This window comes from Nicotiana tabacum, chromosome 17 (assembly GCF_000715075.1).
Source record: "Nicotiana tabacum cultivar K326 chromosome 17, ASM71507v2, whole genome shotgun sequence".
In the NCBI taxonomy this organism is placed as follows: Eukaryota; Viridiplantae; Streptophyta; class Magnoliopsida; order Solanales; family Solanaceae; genus Nicotiana; species Nicotiana tabacum.
The window spans coordinates 47759991-47783285 of NC_134096.1; the positions used below are offsets into that span (position 1 = coordinate 47759991).

Consider the following 23295-nt stretch of genomic DNA (forward strand, 5'->3'; position numbering starts at 1 on the left):
AATCTTCTTAATAAAGGCAAAATAGTCTGCAGACCCATTCTTTAATAATACCCAGGCATCATAGTTATATTCTCAATGCGAGAAACTTGTCAAATCTACCATTTTAGAAGCCAAAATTATATGAAATGCAAATAACATGCTTCTTTCAAGTGAAATAGCGGACGGTAGTTGATCAACAACTGCAGTACTATCAGGTGAAAAACTCCTTTCAATTCAAGTGAGTTGTTGTTGCCTTGTTGACATTTTAGTCGAAATAATAAGTGAGTTGCTGATGAAGGGTGTTGTTACTCATATTTTCTTTACTTGTTTTGACATTCATAAAGAAAATCATGAACATTTTATTGTCACATGAAAGCTTCAATCTTTCTAGACGTTGTGCAAACAGAAATTAACCAAACATAATTTGAGAACCAAAAAGGCACTTGCAGAAATTACATTGGCTTATGCTGAAGCAAAGATTATATTTCTCACAAAATTTCAAACTTGCCAGCCATCTGAAATGAAATGATCAAACTTGCCATGACATATAATTTTTCGTATAGCCAATGTAATAGCATGTGACATTACAAAGAATAAGATAGTAAATTAACATGTTAACCAGAAAACCTGGCAGTTTCAGCAAATATGGCAAAAAAATCCAGCATGTAAATCAACGCCTAGATTGGTGCAAGCGAGGCCTGTTACAGAACATGCGACCATTGGCCTTCACAACTGCAGCTATGGCCAAACTTATGCTTGCCCAAACCAGTGAAAATAATAGGTTCCAAACATCACTCCTAACTGCAGGTGGAATAAAACAAGAAGTGCGTGTAAGGTTTATGAGTATCAAGAACTGTAAAGATTGTCACAATGCTGTACTGGTCCAATTACATGCATACATTGGCAAAGATCCTTTACTACCAAGTATAGAACTATTCCCTCCACCAGACTTGCCTTTTTGTACATTCACAGAGAAAAGAACAAAAGAGATCAAGAAAATGCAGCATTAAGGGAAAAAACACACTCCTTAGGCTGTTTCATTTTACCCTTTAACCCTAATTATGATGCATCTTTGAAGTCATGATAGATAACTGGCATGAATATAAAACATGATCAAGATATAACTAGCACATGGATCATCTTCTCTAAAAAGCTCATGGGGTCATATAAAACGCTTCATCCCCTCCCCCTCCCCTCTCCTCCCAAGAAAAGGTTAACAAAAACTAGACCAGAAGCAACTGAACTGGTTTGAACTTCAAAAGGTAATGATCACACGGCAGAATCAGAGAAAATTTTCCATGTATGGCAACTCACCTCTCCCCAATGACAAGGTAGCAAAAAATAGCCCAGTCAAAATCAGTCCCAAGGCCAGAGGAAATGACTGCATGTGTATAAGATTATATAGTTAGGTGAGATTATATGACTGACAACATCAAAGTCTGAAAAAAATATCAGCACACATTTGGACTCAATAATTGTTAGGAGGAGAAAATAAAAAAGAAGTATAACAAAACTGAAGATATATAAAGAACAAAGATAACATATTATTTGCCTGCTCAACAAGTTTGGTCACATTAAGACAAAGAAATGGCTCTCTAGTAGATATAAGATCTTAAAACATACTAGTATATCAGGACATGGCGCAGAAGAGGCCAATTGTCCTTTGGCCAATTAGGTGAACCAAATTAAGCTCAAAAAGAATGGAACGAGGCCAACCTAATTAGCAGTGCAGAACAGGGTTCATAACTTTTTTACAATTATAACTTCTGGATGATCAAATATTATTGTTACATAATTCATATAAGTTAGTAGTCAGATATATCAATTAAGCCATGCTTTAAGGAAATCAATGTTCTTGTTTCTGCTTCATTATACGCGCATACAGTTCTGGCTGTGGGTACCATAGTCACTTAATGATGCAGCTGGTGAAAAAAAACACATTTCTAACCTTTGAACTCCGATTGTGAGTTAGAGTATTATCATATACAGATGTCTTAAAATACTGGTATATTCTAGCTGACAATTTTCATTTCAGCTGCATGTCTACTTTTTGTTTGAGATCATAAATGGCTTCCAGAGAAACTTTAAACAACTGCCTGTCCTCATAATTTACAGAGCTCAGTGAAGACATAGCTTAACCAACTTTCTTTCCCAATTCTTGGGAATGATATAAGTGGAATATACTTGAGGTGAATACTATGTTGCTTGAATTCAGTGCGGGAACGCGACAGATGTGTGGATCTAGAACACAGATTCATCATCACCTAAATCTTAGGATTCGGGGATACATTCAGGAGTGTGAGTAAGGATGTTAAGATGCAGTCAATAAAGGTATATTACGATTATACAAGTATATATTCAACAATTAGTTGAAGTTATTAAAGCTAGTATAATTAAATTCTTTGTAAACACTTAATATTATTGTATAATAGCTAAGTGCTCTAGTAACTTTATGTGGATATATATATATGACAAAACCAAAATCAAAAATCAAAAACCAACTACCCAATCAACTTAATACTTCTCTGCCATAGGTGTAGTCAAATCACCCAAGTTAGGTTGACTTAATCTAGTGTAGATCCTACACCCACACCCAAATCATGTTGATCGACACGAGTGTCGCAAGGATTTTGAAGGATCTGAGCAACATAGGGTGAATCCCCTGTTAAATAGTATTGCATTACGACCTAAACACCCAACTCTCTAGAACATACGGCTCTTTTGATCATTTTTCTCATGTACTTGCAGCAGCACTGAAGTAATGCACTTTGATTTCACATGTCCCATCCTGTGCTTTAGAAATTGCTTCGGCACAAAATAATAAGGCCAAATACATACGTAGCCCCTTAAACTTGGCACCAATTTTCACTTAGACACCTCAACTAAAACTTGTTCCTATTGAACACTTCAACCCATCAAAAGTGGACCAATTGCACACAAATATAACAATCCGAAACCAACACTAGTGCGTGAATCTCACACTCTTTTGAAGTGTCAGACTACACTAATGAAAAAGTTACATGTCAGCAACAAAAAGGAGAGAAACAGAATAAAAAAATCTGACCAAAAAAATAAGAAAGAGAAAGGAGATGCTCGCCGGGAAATGGTCACTGGCAGAAAGGAGCTATGTCTGCTACCTTTATTTGAATTGTTTTTTTTTTTCCTGTTTTGATTTTAATCAAAGATAAGGAAGGAAATGTCGTATTTTTAAAAGAGAAGGCATTGCCGAATCTGAAGGAGGGGGTGTTAGCATCAGCCGGAAGAAGAAGAAGTAGAAGGTGGTGGTTTATGGTGGTCGTCGGCCGAATCGGAAAAAGACTCTCCGTTATAGGGCTAGTACGCCGAGTAGCTTCGAATTCTGCTGTGCCGGTGCACAAAGCAAGCACACAAGGACTGCATAAGTATTTCACTATTTCTAAATGTTCAGTCTATCGTTTCTCACTTCTCTCCAAAATTACTCAAGTAGGTATTTATGAATTTTATTAAAATCAACTGGGTTCTTGTTAACCAGGCGAATGTTCATTTATTTGAGGTAGAATTAAATGCCACTTTTGCTCGTAAAGTATAAAGAATGGCAGTTCAAACTAGTTTTTAATTTTCCTGTATTTTCACCTCTAATTCTTAACCTTTTCAATCCAAGAAGACTCACATGGTAGTACTTTTTCAGCTTATTTTCCTCCGTTGTTTCCTTTTTTATTATTGAAATGCTTTTGAATGTTTTGGTCTTTTACTAGCAATAAGTTTGCTGCTTTCCTGTTGCTTCAGTAATGCTTACGATTAACCTCCAGTTGCTTCAGTGAACTTCAATTGTTATATGCACCTTTACATATTTTTACATTTGTATCGGCTTGAAGTTACTTAAATGGTGTTGGGAAGGAGGAAGGAGAAGAAGGGTGATGGCAGCAGTGGGGAGAGAAAAGAATGAGTTTTTAAAAGGGAAATAAAAAGATGAAAACTAATTCACGCGCTCAAGGAAGGTAAGAAACACTTCTTTTGCCATCTCAGCATATGGTGTTCAATTGGTCCACTTTTGATGGGTTGAAGTGTTCAATAGGAACAAGTTTTAGTTGAGGTGTCTAAGTGAAAATTGGTGCCAAGTTTAAGGGGCTGCGTATGTATTTGGCCAAATAATAAACAATCTCTTCAATGCATAAATGTTAGTTCACGCTCTCATCAACTTTGGCAGTGAAACATCCACATTAATAGCCCTAGTGCAATTTTTGGCAAGTAACCCCAATTTAAGTTAGTATAGTTCATTCGAGATCTTAGCATGTACTTGCACCAGATTAGTGACTTGTTGGGGTATTTGCAAGAGCATAAGCATGATGGATCAACCTTCACAAGAGAGATTCACTAATTAATGCCATATCCATGCTAACTCAGGATGCTATTCTACAGTTTTAACTACTTGTTGTTATCCTAATTTTAAGATATGTCATGTATAACTTTCTTTGCTTTGTCCCTGAGCTCGACCTCAGGCACAAAGAGGATCACAGTCAAGAACATGAAATATCAAATTCAGTCAAACTACTGTAACTTTGTAAAGTTACCAAAGAATGCAACAATTTGCTATTCCAACAACAGCTACTCAGTCAAATCTGATAAACAGGAGCAAAAGAAGTTGATATGGTAAGAATATCAATAAACTCACAGCTATAGCCTCGATGCCTCCTTTTTGCGATGTCGCAGTCATATCTCGGGAAACAGACATAATGTAATGTCCTTGCATTAGATCGATTGCATCCTTCAGAAAGCATAAGCAGGAAATAAAATGTCAGTGTTTAAATAGACATGAGAGAAGTATAAAATTGAACTCAAGTGAATGTGCACCCAATCAAACTAGTTACTGATACATATAACAGATTGTACATTCTTAATCCTATCATCTCCTTAGTGGTTAACAAGAAACTTATTCATCAAATATCAATAACCACAATGAAAACACGTGACTAGCGAGACACTAACCAATGCATAATCGCAACCGCTACATTCCAGAAAAGCCCAGATACATGATTTCAATATCATTCAACAGATGATTGTTCAATTTTTTACATGAACACATAGTACAGGGTGGTACAAAAGGATGTACGCCTAGTAACATTAAGTAACTAATTGCAGGTATGAATTCATGTATGAAGCAGCAATACCTGTTTTGTACCATCAACAAAGTTGTTCAAGTAGTATCGCATTAGGGCATTCCATCCATCATTGACAATCCCCTGGACTGTTCTCTTACCATATCTGCATACCCATAGCCATGTTAAAGTGCAGTCATGACGATGATAGGTGACCAAAAACTTGGGTTCAGAATAATAGAGTTTCAAGATTATTGATGAAAGTACATGCACACAGAAGTGTTAAACCCCATGATAATGCTTTGAAATATTGAATAAAAGACACCTTCAGCTCTCCAGCATAAGAACTTATACACCTTTAAAGATGAATTAGCCTTCTTTAGATAATATTACTGAAATTTACAAAAACAAACCTAATTGGGGGACAATACTGCTAAGGCCAACAACAACAACACCACCAACAACAACAACAACTACGCCTCAGTCCCAAACAAGTTGGGGGTATTATGAGGATTCATCATGAATTGGCAAGTTTTATGTGGCGCTGTCAACCTATCGCAACCCTCCTCCTTTATCCATATGCATGAATTCGGGTTCAACTACATGCATCCCGAGAACAGCACATATGCAGAACTAAAATATGCCTATAATCTGAAAGTATAGCAGCACAAAAATTGGTGCCTGGTGGTTTCATCCCTCCTATAAATAGCATCTACACATTTCAGCAGAACAAGAAAGGGACATCTTTAGAATGATAAAAGAGAAAAGTTGTACCTGACAAAATCACCCTTTAGGGCTGGAGTACCAGAATACTGTAAGCTTATATCATCCCCATGGTTGGCCCACACTGCATTTAAACGATATGAAGTTAAAAAGGAGACAAAACAAGAACCTGTAAACGCCAAAATATAAAAAGGTGCTCCCCTGAAAACCATTGAAGTACAAATTCTTCTGCTGTAAACGCCAATGAAGCAACATCTATTCTTCAGGAGAATATTTAAATACAGATTATCAAAAATTACTCACAGATTTTGAAGCTCTCATCAAGGTTGAGGTGTGTGCTAATAGCTTCTTCAGCATCAAAAACTCCAAGCCTTCTGAGTTGGAATTCCAACATTTTGCGAGCAAGCATGCTCTGCAAATGAATATCATTTAGTAGAAAACTCCCTTATAAGTGGGAGAAGAGAAGAAATGCAGATTTGAGTTAGCTTAATTAGTATGGGCTCCTCTTGCCTTGACTCAAGTGTCAACTCAAAAATATTGGTCCTCCCTCCACCACCACAAAAGTAAAAGACAAGAAATTGGTGGGCAGTAATTAACTTTCTAGTAGTTTAGGAACATATAACATTCATTAACCCTGGATCCAGCAAAGTGGAGTAACATAGCCCACGAACTTGCACAAAAGGTAACGTGCTTATGCTGCTAGCAAGAAGTTGATAGGTTAACATCATGAAGAAGTTAAGCAGGAATACAAAGTTGGGCCACAAAATTTACTATGGATGTAGATCCTTATAGAGTTACATTTGACTCGTTTGCTCGGAAATTGAAACATATACATAAGAAGCTGTTTTCAAACTGAGATCATTTTCAGACAGCTAGACAATACTTCCTTTACCAGTACAATCTTTAAGGATACAAGCTACTTTCCAAACTAGAACCAAGACTCATATCTGGAAATAAAACCACGTTAATTTACTCCAACATTTCAACAGAAACTTCTCGAAGTGCTTCTAAAGGAGCATAAATATGTGATAAAGTGTAAATAGGAAGAACATGCAAATAATTATGCAGTATCCTTACATAGCGACAATAACAACAACCAAAAACCCAGTGGAATCCCACAAGTGGGGTCTGGGGAGGGTAGTGTGTATGCAGACCTTACCTCTACCCTAGGAAGGTAGAGAGGTTGTTTCTGATAGACCCTCCGCTCAAGAAAGATGAGAAGAAACAATAGAAACAATAAATATCAACAAGAAAGGCCAAAAAGATAACAACATCAATCTAAGAGCCAGAAAAATAGATGGATATCCTTATATAGCGGCAGAACTAAAACATGTTACATAGTAATGCAGATGGGACTCAATATTTTCCTCCCTGGACCAATAAATCTGAACTCTTTCTACATGCATAGCTCTATACAAATCTAGTAATATTTCCATAGGTAGGAGATACCTGAGTGACATTTGTGCGGTCTAAGCAATCAATGCAGTTGGTCCTCACAACTCCAAGTTGTATCTCAACTTTTTCACCTTTTTCGTTCAGTAAAAAATACCTAACATTGAAACAAGAAATCGATTTAAGAATGACATACTGGAAAAACAATAAAGTATGTAGATTGCTAACAACAACAAAGAATATCGATTGCTGAACGACTGGGATAGTCTCTCTACTCCTCTATGCATAATGAAACAACGAACAGTATAACATTTACTATTTGATGCAGAGCATCACAGTCTATTTAAAAGACAGTAATGCCATGATTTGTTACTTGGTCCAAGTATCAACATGCTCCCTCTTTTTTATTTTACCTTTTCAGGACTCTCTCTCTCTCTCTCTCTCTCTCATATGTGGTTTTTATTTTTCATTTTTCGCATCAATTTTTAAATCATAAAAAAAAAAAAAAAAATTATGGCCTTGCTGCTAGTATTCTTGCCTTGCCTGCAATGCAGGTAGTCTTGGCATAGGCTTCCTGCATTATAGATTTATAAATATAAGATAAACATCCTTATTCACCTGCTTTCTGATTTCTGAGAGTGAACTAATTCTTTGATTAATTAAAAGGAAGTGCAATAACATCAAAATTGAAGTTGCACTTTTTGATTAGTTATTGAGAAAAAACCTGTCATTCAAGTTCAAGTTGGAAAGAAGAGGTGCAAAGCAGGTAACTAGAAACCACCTCCCAAAAAAGAAAAAAGAAAAAAGAACATAAAACCAACTAAAACTCAACTCTAAACTGACAATGCTCTACATACTTTAGACCGTCCTGCCTCACAACATGCAGGCCAGGATAAGTGCTGGCACATCCCACCTCCACCACGATCTCTATCCAACTCTAAGAGATTTGGGTGATTGAGACTAGAAGCATCACTTATGTGATCCCAAAGTACATGTCACAGATTGGTGGCTGATAATGGGCCAGGAAACTAGATTCCATACATGAAAGGAAAGAGGATAACACTACACAATATATACATGAACTCTGAACTCAAAGGAGATCATACCTATTCTTTATGAAGAAATCCTCAATTTGCTCATAAAGGATCGAAAGACGCTCGAAATGAACATGCCCACATATATGGTGAAAATCAAAGTGCAAGTATCTGCAAAACTTGTTCCATATTAGACAGCAGCCCAGCAACTTAGTACATTGATTTGATCACCAAAAGAAAGATCCTACCTCACATCATCACCAACAACTTGCTGCATTGCATTGGCAAACTTTTCATTTAAGCGCCCTTCTCCTCCATGCTGATAAGAGTTTCAGAGAAGAAATGATCATTCAATAAAATTGTGTTACACATAACCATGGACATATTCATAGTTGTGTCTTTCCATATGCAAATGAAACAACCTTCTATGTATCAGAGAACATCTTTTAAAGCAGCATTTTCCTTTAAAAGAACTGTCAGATTGACTAGTCTGGCAAAAGTAGAATACTATTCAAAAGTTATACCTTATTGACGAGATCAACTGATAGAACATTTCCATATTTCTTTCTGAGGTCCAGAAAGTGTCTCTCAACTACTCTAGGCTGTGGATATGTCACAACACACAAGCGATTATCAGTGAAGTGTACAAACAATGTGAAGAGAATGAAGACACTGAAAAGCTGAAATGCTACTTAACTGCTTCTTCAAGTTTCACGATCTCAAACTTAGGCTTATATGTCAAATCAACAACCTGATCCCACAATAGTGGGATTGACCCTCTGACCTACAAAAGGAAAACTAATAAGTTAAACAAAACAACGTGATATCTCAAAAAAAAGGCAATACAAACATGTGCATGCGATGAAGCAAACCAGTATATCATGTCAGCAGGAATGCAAGTACACATTTAAGATTGAAATTTTCCCAACTTCTCATTTTACTAAAAGCCAAAAACTTCTTGTTTTCTTTTTTGTAGATGATAAAGTCTAACTTCAACCATCACATATTTATGATTTTAAAACTCGTAAGGAACCTCTAATACTTTGTGGTCTAGTAATATAACTTCTGGAATCAGTCAAATCAGATATGAATGCCAAGATTGAGAAATTCATCCAGGCTTAAATAGAAAGACTAATTTGGTGGATTTCCTAGTGGAGATGCAGTTCCAAAGGATGGCTAACCCAGAAATTGTCAAGCAAATAGAACAATATAGACGTACAGCAGACCGAGTTTCTACGGCCACTTCTACAACTTCTATTGTTTATATGCTACTTATCACCGATTCATTGCAGAGATTCACTAATTTTGCTGTTATCAGAGGGTAAACTATAAACCTGCAGACTGTAGGAAGGAACGAACAGAAGTTCTAAGTTATCTGACATTTTAATGAAGTTTTATTGCCATTGGCAAATCCAAACAGTATTGTCGATCTCAAAGGCCCCATATTGAGACTTGAACCTTCTTTGATCACTAAGCTCGTAAACAAATTTTGATGTGTTTCACATACAATCTTGATACACACCAAGCATGACTTATAGACAGAAAGATCTTTTACACCAAAATGTTTTTGGTAACTGGTTAAGTACCTAAATATTCTAGAGGTAACTTGTCCAACAACCCTAAACGGGCGAAGCTTCTTTTTAAACACCCCCCCCCCCCCACAAACCCAACACGAAAAAGAAAAAAAGAAAGGGATAAACAGAAAGCTCAAGTAGATATACTTCTCCATGCAACTCTTGGTCACACAGTGCACGGAGGAACAAAGGTACTATAATTAGTAGTTTATCTGATTATCCTAAGTGAACTGCAGTATTTCCTCTCAAGAGAATATAAAGTCATGCCATATTTAAATGTATTTTAAGTTTTTACCAGAAAAGAGAAAAGGTATCACCCACGAATCATCCAAATAAGCAAGCAAAGTAATTCATAAGAAACAAGATAGGATGTCGAAAGAATCACACTCAAATTTTTGAACAAGTCTACCTGAACAAATGATGCAGTACACCCATTCAGCTGTATAATTTGCTCGCTTTCCACAAAATTTGCAACAAACCCATCAGAATCAGCACCTCTTCTCCACATCCGAGTGCCTATATTAATTAGTTAACATAAGCGAGAGTAAAGGTTATTGTTTTTTAGTTTTCTAAAAGCTCTTTGTCCTTGATCAGAAAATCTAGCAACTATTTCAAGGATAACTGAAAAACATGAGAAAAGTAAGGCTACTTTCTTCAATAGTGACCAATCTAATAAGCTAGAATCAATTATGAGAGAGAAACTAAATCCAAAGCCATCTATACAATACGGCCACCAAGGTGTCAAAAAAGTCCATGATATTTGATAGACTTAAAAAACATCGATCCAGGATTTACTTTGACTGACATGTATATGAAGTGGGTGTGAGTAATGATCGTAACAAGAAAGTCATAATTCTCACAAATGATAATGGATGAAAGTAAGCAAAGTCCAAATCATAGTAGACATAACGCAGTAAGAATCATATGTAGAATTTCGTGCATACGCCAATGACAGAAAATGAAGACTCGAATAACAAGAAAACAAAGTGCATTATGAACTTTCAGAGGATTACACAGTTAAATCACCATTGATATTATACACTAGTTAATGAGGATTGATGGTCATATAGAAAACGAACATCTACAATTTCATTCCTTAACTTTCATTTATCATTTTTGTCAAACTGCACTGTTAAGAAGGAAAGAACAAGAAAGCTTAGAATACCAGTTCTCCTATTACACCTCCTTGCAATCAGCGTAACATCAACAATGTCTTTCCCAATTGCAGCTTGAAAGTTGTGAAAACCTTATGAAAAGTTAAGGTAAAACCTCAAAAGATAACAAACAACGCTACCCATAAACAGGAATAGAAGTAGCCATGCTAGTTTAAAAAATCTATGTACAACTGAATTGCAAGGATACTGCCTTGGACAACTGGAAGCAGGAAGGGGTCAAGCTGAAAATATGACATGGAAAAACAGATGAGTTACAAATCTAGAGGTCGATCCAACAAAAAGAATGCAACTTACAAAATATATTTACCTTATGATCTATAAGCACTTCCATCATATAGTTGTTCCAAAGAAAGCGAGGGTCTGCCTGTGCAAAAACAAATGAAAAGTGAACGTTATCAAATCAATATTCAAGATCTCAATTGTTTGTCAACCAACTACAGGTAGATATATCAGTAAAAAGACTAACAAGCTACCGCATATAAGTCATTGACTACACTAAGGACATACTTCTATGTGGCATCTAAAAAGACTTACTTGTCTCCACAGAGGCAGCAACTTGGATTCATCCCCCAAATCATGCAACCGCTGAGCACTGCAGCAGGAACCATAAGTTTCTTATTATTGACGGTTGCACCCTATGGTCTTAAAATCAGATGAAATGTAACAGCGATAAGAGTGTGCCATAAATTCCAGTGTAATTCAAATTAAGATCAAGTATACTTCAGGTGTTAAAAAGTATTAAGATCATAGAATTCACCTCCAAAAATACTAACCTAAAATAAGATCTATTACAAAGGGAGATAGATGAAATATAGCTCGCCTAATTTGTTGTTTAAGGTAGAAATGTAAACACTATACGGGGGTTCAATGTAATGAGATCAGCATAGAGAGGTTAAAAATAAGAACTTTCAAAGATAACAGAAATATTTAAAAAGAAAAACGATACAGGAAAAAAAATCCTTCAAACTTTTTAACAGTTGGATACCCAAGTGACTCAAATGGTCAAAATGACTATCAGTTCAAATAACAAAAAGAACACTATAGCCCAAGAGGTATGCTCATCTTAGTCTCAACATAAATTGTTCTGTTTCCACCTATTCTCTATACGTCAAAAGACAACCAATTCAAACATCAAACATCTAAAGCTCAAAAGTTCATGGTCCATGCTTTAATGTCAATACTTATAAGTAATCTTTCAACCAGAATGTTACCAGTTCTTGGAAAATAATCAGATAAATGGTTTTCAATAGGCACAAGGAGCTACTGTTAAAAATATTCCAAGCACGAAGAAAAGAAATAAAGACAACAGAGCTAAGTTAAGCATTTGTAAATGTTGAAAAGATAATTCACCTCAAAGTTATATTGACATCATAAGAAAAGTACAGACCAGGAGTCCTCTCTGCTACATTTAGCAGTGCAGAAAACTCAGCTTCCATTTTTTTCTGCCAAAAGCCGAAGATACATCATTGCAACAGAAACAAAACCAACTAGATATGTCTCAAAAAGAAACAAGGATAAGAAAGTAGATAGGAGAAATTACTTGTTCAGCAGGAGTGTTCTTGAGAGAATGATCACAAGGGAAAACCTTCATTGACGAGACTTTAAAGATAGGGTGTCCCAAGTAAGATCCAACACTTTCGCGTTCTGTTATGACCAATAAATATGACCCTGAACCCAATAAAAAAAACTTATGATCATTCTTTTGTGGAAGTCTGATGTTTTCCCTGCAACTTCTTTTTACCATATTTTGTCTATCTATTCTTCTCAGAGTATAAATATAATAACTAAAAAAGGAGGAGGGTTTGATGACATGATAAAACTTTTTAGTCACTTTTAATTTAAGGCTTGAATTTTTCTTTCCATGTCAACTAAACCATAAGCATATCTATACAAGACCAAGAGTTTGGTGTAATGATTCTAAACAAAATACTTTGCAGAAAGATCGGTGAAGAGAATGATCAAGAAAAGGGATACTTTCACATACTAATTAGTAATTACTGATCATAATATTCTTCTATTAAAACATAGATATGTTAAGGGAAAAAAGGGATTCCTAAATGCACTCAACTGCTATTACAGTTATGCGCTATGTAACTATAAGAAAAAAAGCTCAAACTTTTACAGACTTGCCTGCCAAAAGCTTTAGTATCCCAATAACTCCAAAAATTGTCCGAATTTTGGGAACACGAAGTGAACTGCAATTTGGTATCTCATCTAATGAAGAGAAATATACCAGGTAAAACACATAGTTAGCTTATTAAAAAAAATCAGCAGAGCATTTGAAAAGAGCAAAAGAAGCAAGTCACCTATTAGTTTCATTGACCCATCCACCCGACTAATTTCCAAACATGACCCCGAGGATCCATCAGTAGGCTCAACAACATACTGATCTGGAAATTCCCAGAGTCGCATCCTCTTATACAGTTTCTGTGAAGAATCTCCCTTCTCCATCATTATTGGAATTCAATCACTATAAAAGCAGAAAAACACAAAATCAACAAACTAAATCATCCTATTATATCAGTTTAAGTGTCAAAAGAAGAAATAGACCAGCATAAGAATTCTAGGAGGAGGACAACAAATTGCAATGAGGACAAGTAACCCCTGATATGCTTGCAATATATGCATGTGACTAGTTTATGTTTCCTATTTACTACGGAGACAAAGAATCAAATTATCACTATATAGTGCACAAGTACTGTCTCCATTAAGTAACTCACAGAAGAAACTAATGCTGATGGAAACTTGCAAAAGTGGTGTCCGCAAGTTACAGTAGCTAATACTTCCGAACTATTTTCTTTCTTACACTAGGTGAAGTACTGAAGTAATTATCTTGAGCCATTTCAGCTGCTTTTTTTCTCATGCCACAACTTACTAATGCTGTCACCCTAAAGTTTCTTCATTTCTATATCAAACTTTGATATATTTAACTGCACTATAAAAAGGGTGTTTTCACCAACATATTTGTGCTTTAATCTCCATACTATGGGCTACAAAATTATCCAATAGCACGTGATTACTTCTTTATCGTCTACCTTTCATAGATCAGAACTATGTCAGAAAAGTTTTATAAAAAAAATATCCAAGCAAAACTCTAATGGTCCCTTCCTACAAAATATGTCAAGTTCCTGATGTCCCAACTTCACTATAAAAAGGGTGTTTTCACCAACATATTTGTGCTTTAATCTCCATACTATGGGCTACAAAATTATCCAATAGCACGTGATTACTTCTTTATCGTCTACCTTTCATAGATCAGAACTATGCCAGAAAAGTTCTATAAAAAAAATATCCAAGCAAAACTCTAATGGTCCCTTCCTACAAAATATGTCAAGTTCCTGATGTCCCAACTTTTTTTCTTTTCTTTTTTTGGATAACTGTGGCGTCGGGCCAGCTTGCCTGCACATTGACTATTTTACCAGACACCTACTACCTCCTACCAGCACAGTAACCGGGTAACTTTGCAACCAGTTTCATACACGCAATCGACATCTTCCAATTAAAATATCTCAAGAATGATCTCACAATGAATTGAGATTCCCCTTACCAGTTCTGCAATCAAGATTTTACATTTTTGGCATAACTTCATGAAATTTGAAGAATTCAAAAAGCTATGAACTTTATGGTCCATCAACATTAGAAACACAATAAACAAGATCTATAATGAAACCCCACAAACAATAAATAAATAAAATATGCAAAAAAATTGAATACCTGATTGGAGAATCTGCCAACAACAACAACAATAAAAAGGGGTGGAGAAGTGTTGAATCAATTGGTCAAGAGGGGGGGGGGGGGGTAAGGCTGAGCCCAACCCAAAATCAAGGAGGAGCAAGAATGGCAGCAACAGAAAACAGAAAAAGTAAAAAGTAGTAGTAATACAATAAATTAGAGAGGAGAAGAAAGAAAGGTTCTTTGAGTTACACTATTCTTTGGGCGCAGAAACTCAAAACTGAATGATATAACGTTTGATTCGCTTACAATTAACGGAATACCGAACTGTTTCCTTGGATCTCGCTTCCAACAGGAGCAGAGCAAGCCACTTTCTTGTACTCTTGTCTTTGTTTTTTGTGTATATTATATTAATGGAACTAATGGAAAATAATTACTCACTAGTTTAGTATCGAAGACTTACGTGGAGTAATTTTTAGAGTTAATATTCTATTTTATTAGAAGTGTTGTTAGAGGAGTTACGATCAATTTGATATATTAAAAAAATGAGAAAATGTCCAAATTTGCTCATATAATTTCTAATATTTTCAACATTTCACCTCCGTTATACTGTTCGGCTAAATTTACTTTTACGGTTATATTATCCGGCCAAATTTACCTCTATCATATCAAACTTTTAAATAGTGGAGCGAGAGAAACAACAAATGATTTAAATAAAAGGAAATTGGGAAATTTTGGATTACCTAACAGATCAAATAGTATTTTTTTAAAGTTTACGGTAGGAGTAAATTTGGCTGGATAGTATAACTGTAGGATAAATTCGACCGGATAGTATAACTATAAGATAAATTTGGTCGAATAGTATAACGAAAATTAATTGTAGATAATATCCGAAATAGAGAATTATATTTGGCCTTTTTCCCTAAAAAAAAATTTATACTATTCGCACAAAACATAAACTCCTTTCAATGATGAAAAATTGTACTAGTGAACTTAACATGATATGAAAATGTATACACTGTTTAAACTCATTACTTATTTAATCCGAAGTGTTACTATAATAGACCTTAGGCGCCTAATAGTGCTGGAGGAATATAATTGCAAAATCTCATGTCCATATGTTCGAAAATGTTCTTTCGCCCTGTCAACCTGCGCTGGTTTGGTGGAGTACCATAATGATCACCCCACGACCCACGTTATTCTCTCTTTTTTTCTTTCTAAAAGAAAAACTCAAAGCTCTTTCAAGTTTAAACCAGAACTATTTTTAGGAAAAAATTTGTTGTAACATTTTTCATTTAATCAAGGCTAATAAAATATTTTATCATCTCAACACACTACTTAATCATATAAATTATATGTTGTTTGATGTAAATATCGCATAGGAGCAGGGTGGATGAAATGAAGGCTCGCTTCTAGTGTTTTGCGTGAAAAAAATGTGCCACCGGGTCTAAAAGATAAATTCTACAAAATGATGGTTAGACCGACGATGTTATATATGCGGAGTGTTGGTCAGTCAAGAACTCTCATGTCTAAAAGTTAAAAGTAGCAGAAATGAGGATGTTGATGTGGATGTGTGGGCATACCAAGAGAGATAAAATTAAAGATAAAGATATTTGGGACAATGGGAGTGGCCTCCGTAGTAGACAAGTTGCGAGAATCGAGACTAAGATAGTACGGACATGTTAAGAGAAGATGCATTGATTCTTCACTAAGGAAGTGTGAGAGGTTGACCATGTGTAGTATGAGGAGATGTAGAGGTAGGCCTAATAAGTATTGGGGAGAGGTGATTAGGCAGAACATGTCATTGCTTCAGCTGTCAAAGGATACGACCCTTAATAGCAGGATATGGATGTCGCGAATTAAGATGGAAGACTAGTAGATAGTCGAACGTATTTTTGTACGTACCAATAGTATTAGTATATTCTCATATTTTTTTATTCCTATATTTTTATCTCTACTTTTTGTTTCTTTCGTCTTTGGTTATCTTGCCATTTACGTTGTCGTTGTTACTGCTTACGTCATTATTTTCTTTTGTATCTTTTCTCAAACTGAGAGCCTATTGAAAACAGTCTCTCTACCCTCATATGTAGAGGTAAGGTCTGAGTGTATGGGACAAAAATTATCTTTGATATGATTAAACCATATCAGCATTAAGAAGGCCTCAATGAACTGCCGCGTGTCACCAGTACGACTTCGATAAAGGCCTGCCCAGGTCGAAGTGGTCTCTTAAAAAGTGAAGGGCGGGGTCGATGAGTCATTGAGTCATTATGGATCAAGGTCGAGGTCGAGCATTCGTCTTAGATAGAATAATAACAGCTACATTTAGGATAAGATATTAAAGAGCAGTGTTTTAAAAGGCATTTTCGGGGTGAGCCATGGGGCAAGGCGCACCAAAAACGCCCTGGGGCGATGGTGTGGGGCGAAAATCTCAAGACGCGTAGCAATTCGGAGCGTACACCCGGGCGTTCAGGGCATACGACCGGGCGTTCGAGGCGCGTTTATTTAGTGAGGCGTAACCCCCATAAATTTTTTCAAATTAAAATAAAATTTATTGAATAAGTCTTTCATATAATACCCAAATTCTCAAAATTTAGCTTGGTAATTACTCAAAAGTTTTAAAAAGGAACTGAAATGAATTAAATATAAAAGTCAAAACCTTTTTTTATTGATTTAAGCCCCAATTCATGGTCTTTCCCAATTCTTTATCTTGTCCGCTAGTCTGCTAATATCTTCCAAAAGCAATGAATATTCAATTTTTTTTTTTACAAATGTAAAGAGAACTCAATTCTCCTTCATAGCAGCAAGTTCAAAGTTCAAATTGCAGGTTAGTCATCCTTTTTGTTCCTCCATGTAGAAAACTGTATTCTTTTCGACTCAAGTTACTTGAGCTTCTAAGTAGCATATAATAGATTGTTTTGACAAGTTTTTTGTAGGGATGAAGCGCGTGCGCTCACACACACGCACATATATATATTCCACATATTTATAGTTTTCTTCATTTTTTATGCAATTTAATATTTACTGTAATTATATTATTTTATAAAATATTAAAAATTAAATACATATGGGGCTTACGCCTCGTTGAGGCATATGTAAAATGTCTCGCCTTATGCCCACGCCTTTTAAAACACTGTTAAAGAGAATATTCTAGTGGATATTATTTGTACCTGTATTGTTAGTATTTTTAGGTATATGTTCCTTATAAATAGAAAGAGACATAATTATAAAAGACATAAGATATTCAAAGAAAATACATTGACATTCTCTATGGAATCTGGCTTTATTGCACAAATACAAAATATATCTTTTTCTTGAGATTCTCGTTTAGCTTTTCCCCATGATCCAAGGACGATCCGAATATTCAAAGGCTCATAAATCGTTTATCATTATCAGAAAGAATATCTTCAAATCTCCCCCTTTTTGGATTACTCATGCGCTCTTATTTACGTAAATATTATTCATTGCTATTTAATGTTGTTTAATACTATCGCCTACCTTTTTGGATTATTAAACATTGTCATTGCTATTGTCATTTATTACTAGCTAAAGTAATATACGTATCATCTTGCTACAAAGCTAGTTAAAATATCTTTTGGACATTAATGTTGGTTAATGTTGACTCTATTATATTAAATCTAATTATTTAAACCTAGATCTAAGCTTTGGGTCAAACAGTTTGGTGCCGTCTGTGGGAACTTCTTAGCTAATCTTTTAGTTTTCATTAGATCTACAACTCATGTGTTTTTGCTAACCCAACAAACCACAAAGTTTTTCTCCCTCTCTACATGTATAGAAGTATACATGGCAAGTAACCAAGGAGACAAAACTAAGGTGACAGGTGACATCCTCGGCAACCTCATGAATGCTATCAACGAGAGCTATGAAGCGTTGGGCAATGATGTGACACCCACTGCCTCCCTCAGGTGCGAGAGGTCGCCTTCCCCCATTGTAGCACGATGAAACCAAATGGAAAAGGGGCATCTACGTCCACAGGAGAATAGATGCCACATTCCATGAAAAAGCTCCTCGAAGCGTGGTTGGCCGATACCTTAGTAAGAGTTCTCAACAAACAAGCTCCATGCACGATCACAGAAACTGCGAGAACCCACACGGTACAGCGAGGAGACGAACAACGCGATCAACCAAATCCTTCAACGCCAGGTATTACTCACAATGTTACTGACAACTCAGGTGACAGCGTCCTCGCCGCTGTTTTAAAGAGCATGGAAGAAATGGAGAATGAGAACAAAACGCTCAGAGACCAAATGAAAGAATACCAAGAACGAGTCGACAAAATACTAGGCGCCCCAAATCTACTTCCGAAGAGGGACGCTGGCAGGTTCGTAGAGCTGTTGTATAGTGAAGAAACAGCCCCACTTGCCATACCGAAGACCTTCAAAATGCCATCATATCTCAGGATATACGACGGAACAACCGACTCACCTGACTTATTACGTCACTGCCATGAAGGGGAACAACCTCACCAAGAAACATGTGCCCTCTATTTTGCTAAAGAAATTCGGCAAAACCCTCACTGGAGGGGCATTTCGCTATGATGATGGTTCATCTAGGCCGAGAACAAGGAATCACATGAACGAGAGAGGTATGCCCCTTATTATATGCGTACAACTTTTGAGTTTCACCTATAGAAATAGTCTACGCCCTGGAGAAACTCGAAAAAAAGGTGAAGTGGCCGTCGAAGATGAGGTCCAACACAAGTACTAGAAAATATGACGCCCTCTGCGAATTCCACCAGGAACGCGGGCACAAAACAAAAGATTGCATCGCCTTAAGGCAAGAGGTAGTGAACATGTTGCAGCAAAGGAACCTCAAAGAACTACTGAGCGACAAGGGAAGGAACACCTTCGCTAGGGGTCGAGAACGTCAAGGTCCGCCGAGGCCGCCCTCACCGGCCCGCACCATCAATATGATTATTGGCAGCAACGACGATGCCTCCATCAACAACATCAAATTCACTACCACTCAAAAGCTCAAGAGATCGATCACCCCCTAATGGTATGACGGACTCGAAGAAAGTATCATCTTCGACGAGTCAGATGCCGAGGATTTGACTTTCTCTCACAACGATGCTTTTGTCATTACTTTACGAATTTCATATACTGATGTTAAACTTATCATGGTTGATGATGGGAGAGGAGCGTGCATTATCCATCCCCAAGTCCTCGCCCAGATGATACTCGAGGATAAGGTAGTGCCACGCTGCATCATACTAACCAATTTTAACAATGCAGTTGAACGGACTACGGGAGAAATCACACTTCCCGTCCTCGCTGATGACATAACTCTGGAGATAACGTTCCACATCATGGACTAGGACACTACATACAATGCCATAGTAGGACGACCATTGATATATCCCATGAGAGCCGCCCCTTCCAACCTATACCAAGTGATCAAGTTCCCAACACCTTGGGGAATATTCAGCATACAAGGAAAACAGTGCACGTCCCGGGAATGCTACCGCATCGCCATGTATGGCTCGACAACCCAACAAAAGAAAGATAAGGAAAAAGAAGCATAGCAATCAACTTGGTCGAGGTTGACACAAGAAGAGACCAGGGACATCATTATGGATCCTAAAACGGTCGAAGACTCAACTATAGAGGACCTCGACCCCATTCAACTAGATCCCAGCGATCCCAGAAAAAAGGCCTACATCGGCTGCAAACTCCGAGAACCAGGTAAATTTAGCCAATTTTTAACAACTAACGTAGATTTGTTTTCCTTCATCCATGTAGATATGTCGGGTATCCCCAAGGAGATCGCCACACATTAATTGAACATCGATCTATTCTATCCCCCTATAAGTCAGGTCAGGCGAAAGTTCAACCCCGCCATCAATGATGTCGTCCACGAGGAGGTAGAGAAACTGTTAGAAAATGGCTCAATCAGGGAGTCGAAATACCCCGAGTAGATAGCCAACGTGGTGTTGGTAAAAAATAAAAATGAAAAATAGAGGATGTGTGTAGACTTCACATATTTAAATAAAGCATGCCCAAAAGATTCATTCTCGTTGCCACATATTGACCAACTCATCGATGCAACGACTGGACACGAACTGCTAAGTTTTCTGGATGTATATTTGGGCTATAACCAGATACTCATGGAAGAAGAGGACTAGGAGAAAACCACGTTTATCACCAGCAGAGGAACATATCGTTACAGGGTATTGCCATTCGGGTTGAAAAATGCAGGAGCCACCTATCAGAGATTGGTCACAAGTATGTTCAAAGATCAACTCGGCAAGACCATGGAGGTATATATCGATGACATGCTAGTCAAATTCATAAGGGAAGAAGGCCATATTGACTACTTAAGGGAAGCTTTCGACATACTAAGACGGTACGTGATGAAACTAAACACTGAGAAATGCGCATTTGGCATAGCTTCGAGAAAGTTTTTGAGTTTCTTAGTATGACAACGAGGGATCAAAGTCAACCCAGACCAAATCAAGGCTATCAACGGGATACCTGAACAACTAACTACTAAGAAGCAGGTCTAAAGGTTGACTGGTCGAATCGCCTCCCTATCGATATTCATCTTGTGGTCGTCCGATAGATGTCAAAGATTTTTTGGCGTACTCAAAATAGATAACGGCCTCGAGTGGATGCTTAATTGCGTACAAGCCCTGCGAGAACTAAAGGCGTATCTATCATCACTGTCTCTGCTATCGAAGCCTGAACTAGTGGAACACCTTCTCGTCTACCTCGCCGTCTCCAAAGTAGCAGTAAGTGCGGTCCTGGTTCAATAAAATAAATGTACACAATCCCTTATTTATTACATTAGCAAGACACTCGTCGATGCCGATACGAGATACCCATACCTCGAGAAATTAACCATGGCACTGGTCGTAGCTTTACGAAAGCTTAGACCCTATTTTTAATGCCACCCTACCTCGGTCGTTACCACTTTCCCTTTAAGAACCATTTTACTTAAACCCGAGCTGTCGGGGAGGCTAGACAAATGGGCCATTGAGCTAAGTGAATACGACATCACATACCAGCCTCGAACAACAATAAAGTTGCAAGTGCTCGCAGACTTTAGCGCAAAAGTAATGCCTGAGATCGAGAAAGAAGCCGCATGAGCTTCTCTGCAAACGCAAGACCTCTGGGTCTTGTACACCGACAATGTATCCAATCATTCCGGATTTGGACTGATACTTGTACTTGAGGTCCCTACCGTCAAAGTAATTCACTAGTTCATAAGATGCCCAGATATGACTAACAACTAGGCCGAGTATGAGGTCGCAATCGCAGGGCTGAGGCTAGAACTAAAATATGGCACGAAGCGGTTGAAACTCCGTTATGATTCTCAGCTCGTGGTCAACCAAGTTGTAGGGATTTTTCAAATCAAAGAACAAAGGTTGCAAAAATATCAAGCCGAGATATGTAAGTTGCTGCCTAATTTTAAAGAATGCTAGCTCGACCAGATCCCGCGAGCCCAGAATACCGAAGCAGATGGCCTTGCCAAACTGGCCGCAGCCACCAAAAGCATCACGACTGGGGATAAAAATGTAGTCCACCTCATCAACTCGTCACTAGACCAAATCGAGGTAAAATTTATAAGCTTAACTTGGGACTGGCACAATTGTATTATTAACTACTTGCAGGATGGCACTCATCTAGGCGACAAAAAGGAAGCTAGAAAGCTAAAAATGCAAGTGCCAACTATAGCCTCCTTCGTAACGGTCTATACAATAGAACGTATGGTGGCCCTCTAGCAAAGTGTTTAGGTCTGAATCAAACACACCGCGTCCTCGAGTACGTACATGAAGGGCACTACATAGCTCATTCCGGTGATCGAGCACTCGTCAGGTGCCTTATATGAGCCAGGTACTACTAGCCCACCATGAAAAAAAACACCTCAGAATTGGTGAAGAAGTGCGAGCAATGTCAAAAATACGCCTCATTAATTCACCAAGCAAGCGAACACTTTTATTCAGTCACCTCTCCATAGCCATTTATCAAATGGGGAATGGACATCGTAGGCCCACTCCCACCAAGGCCAGGTAATGTACGATTTCTTTTAGTTTTAACTGACTATTTCTCTAAGTGGGTAGAAGCAGGAGCGTTCGCCCAAGTACACGAACAAGAAGTAATCACCTTCATATGGAAAAACATCATTTGTCGATTCGGCCTACCCAAAGAAATAAGTTGCGACAACGGACCCCAATTCGCGGGAAAGAAAACCACCAAATTTTTCGAGAAACGGCACATCAAGAGGATACTTTCAACTCCCTATCACTCAGCGGGAAACAGGCAGAAAGAATCCTCCAATAAATCCATATTAATCATAATGAAGAAGAAACTTGAAGAAGCCAAGGGACTATGGCTAGAATACTCCCAGAAGTCTTATGGGCGCACTGGACCACACCCAAGACTAGCATAGGAGAAACACCTTATTCACTGGTCTATGGAACTGGAGCAATTTTACCGGTCGAGGTCGGGGAACCTAGCCTAAGGTACTCCCAAGAAAGCGCCACCGGCAATGACGATACTAGAAGTCAAGAGCTCGACGAGGTCGACGAACGAAGAGATATGGCATACATAAGGATGGTCGCCCAAAAACAATAGGTGAAACGTCACTACAACAAAAAAGCAAAGGTCCGACCACTCAAGATCGGGGACTACGTACTCAAAACCAAAACCCA

At 37.5% G+C, this 23295-nt stretch overlaps 1 protein-coding gene across 3 annotated transcripts; it reads right to left on the minus strand.

Moving 5' to 3' along the window:
• Positions 1 to 376: 376 nt before the first annotated feature.
• Positions 377 to 15094, minus strand: LOC107794106 (phosphoinositide phosphatase SAC6-like). Of its 3 annotated transcripts, none has more exons than XM_016616567.2 (21): positions 14934 to 15094; positions 13259 to 13422; positions 13083 to 13166; positions 12493 to 12620; positions 12303 to 12394; positions 11487 to 11544; positions 11260 to 11316; positions 11140 to 11173; positions 10943 to 11023; positions 10187 to 10293; positions 8901 to 8987; positions 8728 to 8805; positions 8452 to 8522; positions 8276 to 8374; positions 7227 to 7326; positions 6081 to 6189; positions 5829 to 5901; positions 5127 to 5220; positions 4631 to 4723; positions 1294 to 1360; positions 377 to 780 (listed from the first exon to the last, which is right to left on the minus strand). In XM_016616567.2, the coding sequence occupies exons 2-21, from the start codon at positions 13404 to 13406 to the stop codon at positions 650 to 652; spliced, it is 1791 nt and encodes a 596-aa protein (XP_016472053.2). In that variant the 5' UTR covers positions 13407 to 13422; positions 14934 to 15094; the 3' UTR covers positions 377 to 649. The 3 variants fall into 3 exon arrangements, with proteins under 3 accessions (XP_016472053.2, XP_016472054.2, XP_016472052.2); XM_016616568.2 differs by having other exon boundaries at positions 14877 to 15016; XM_016616566.2 differs by having other exon boundaries at positions 14667 to 15009.
• Positions 15095 to 23295: the final 8201 nt, after the last annotated feature.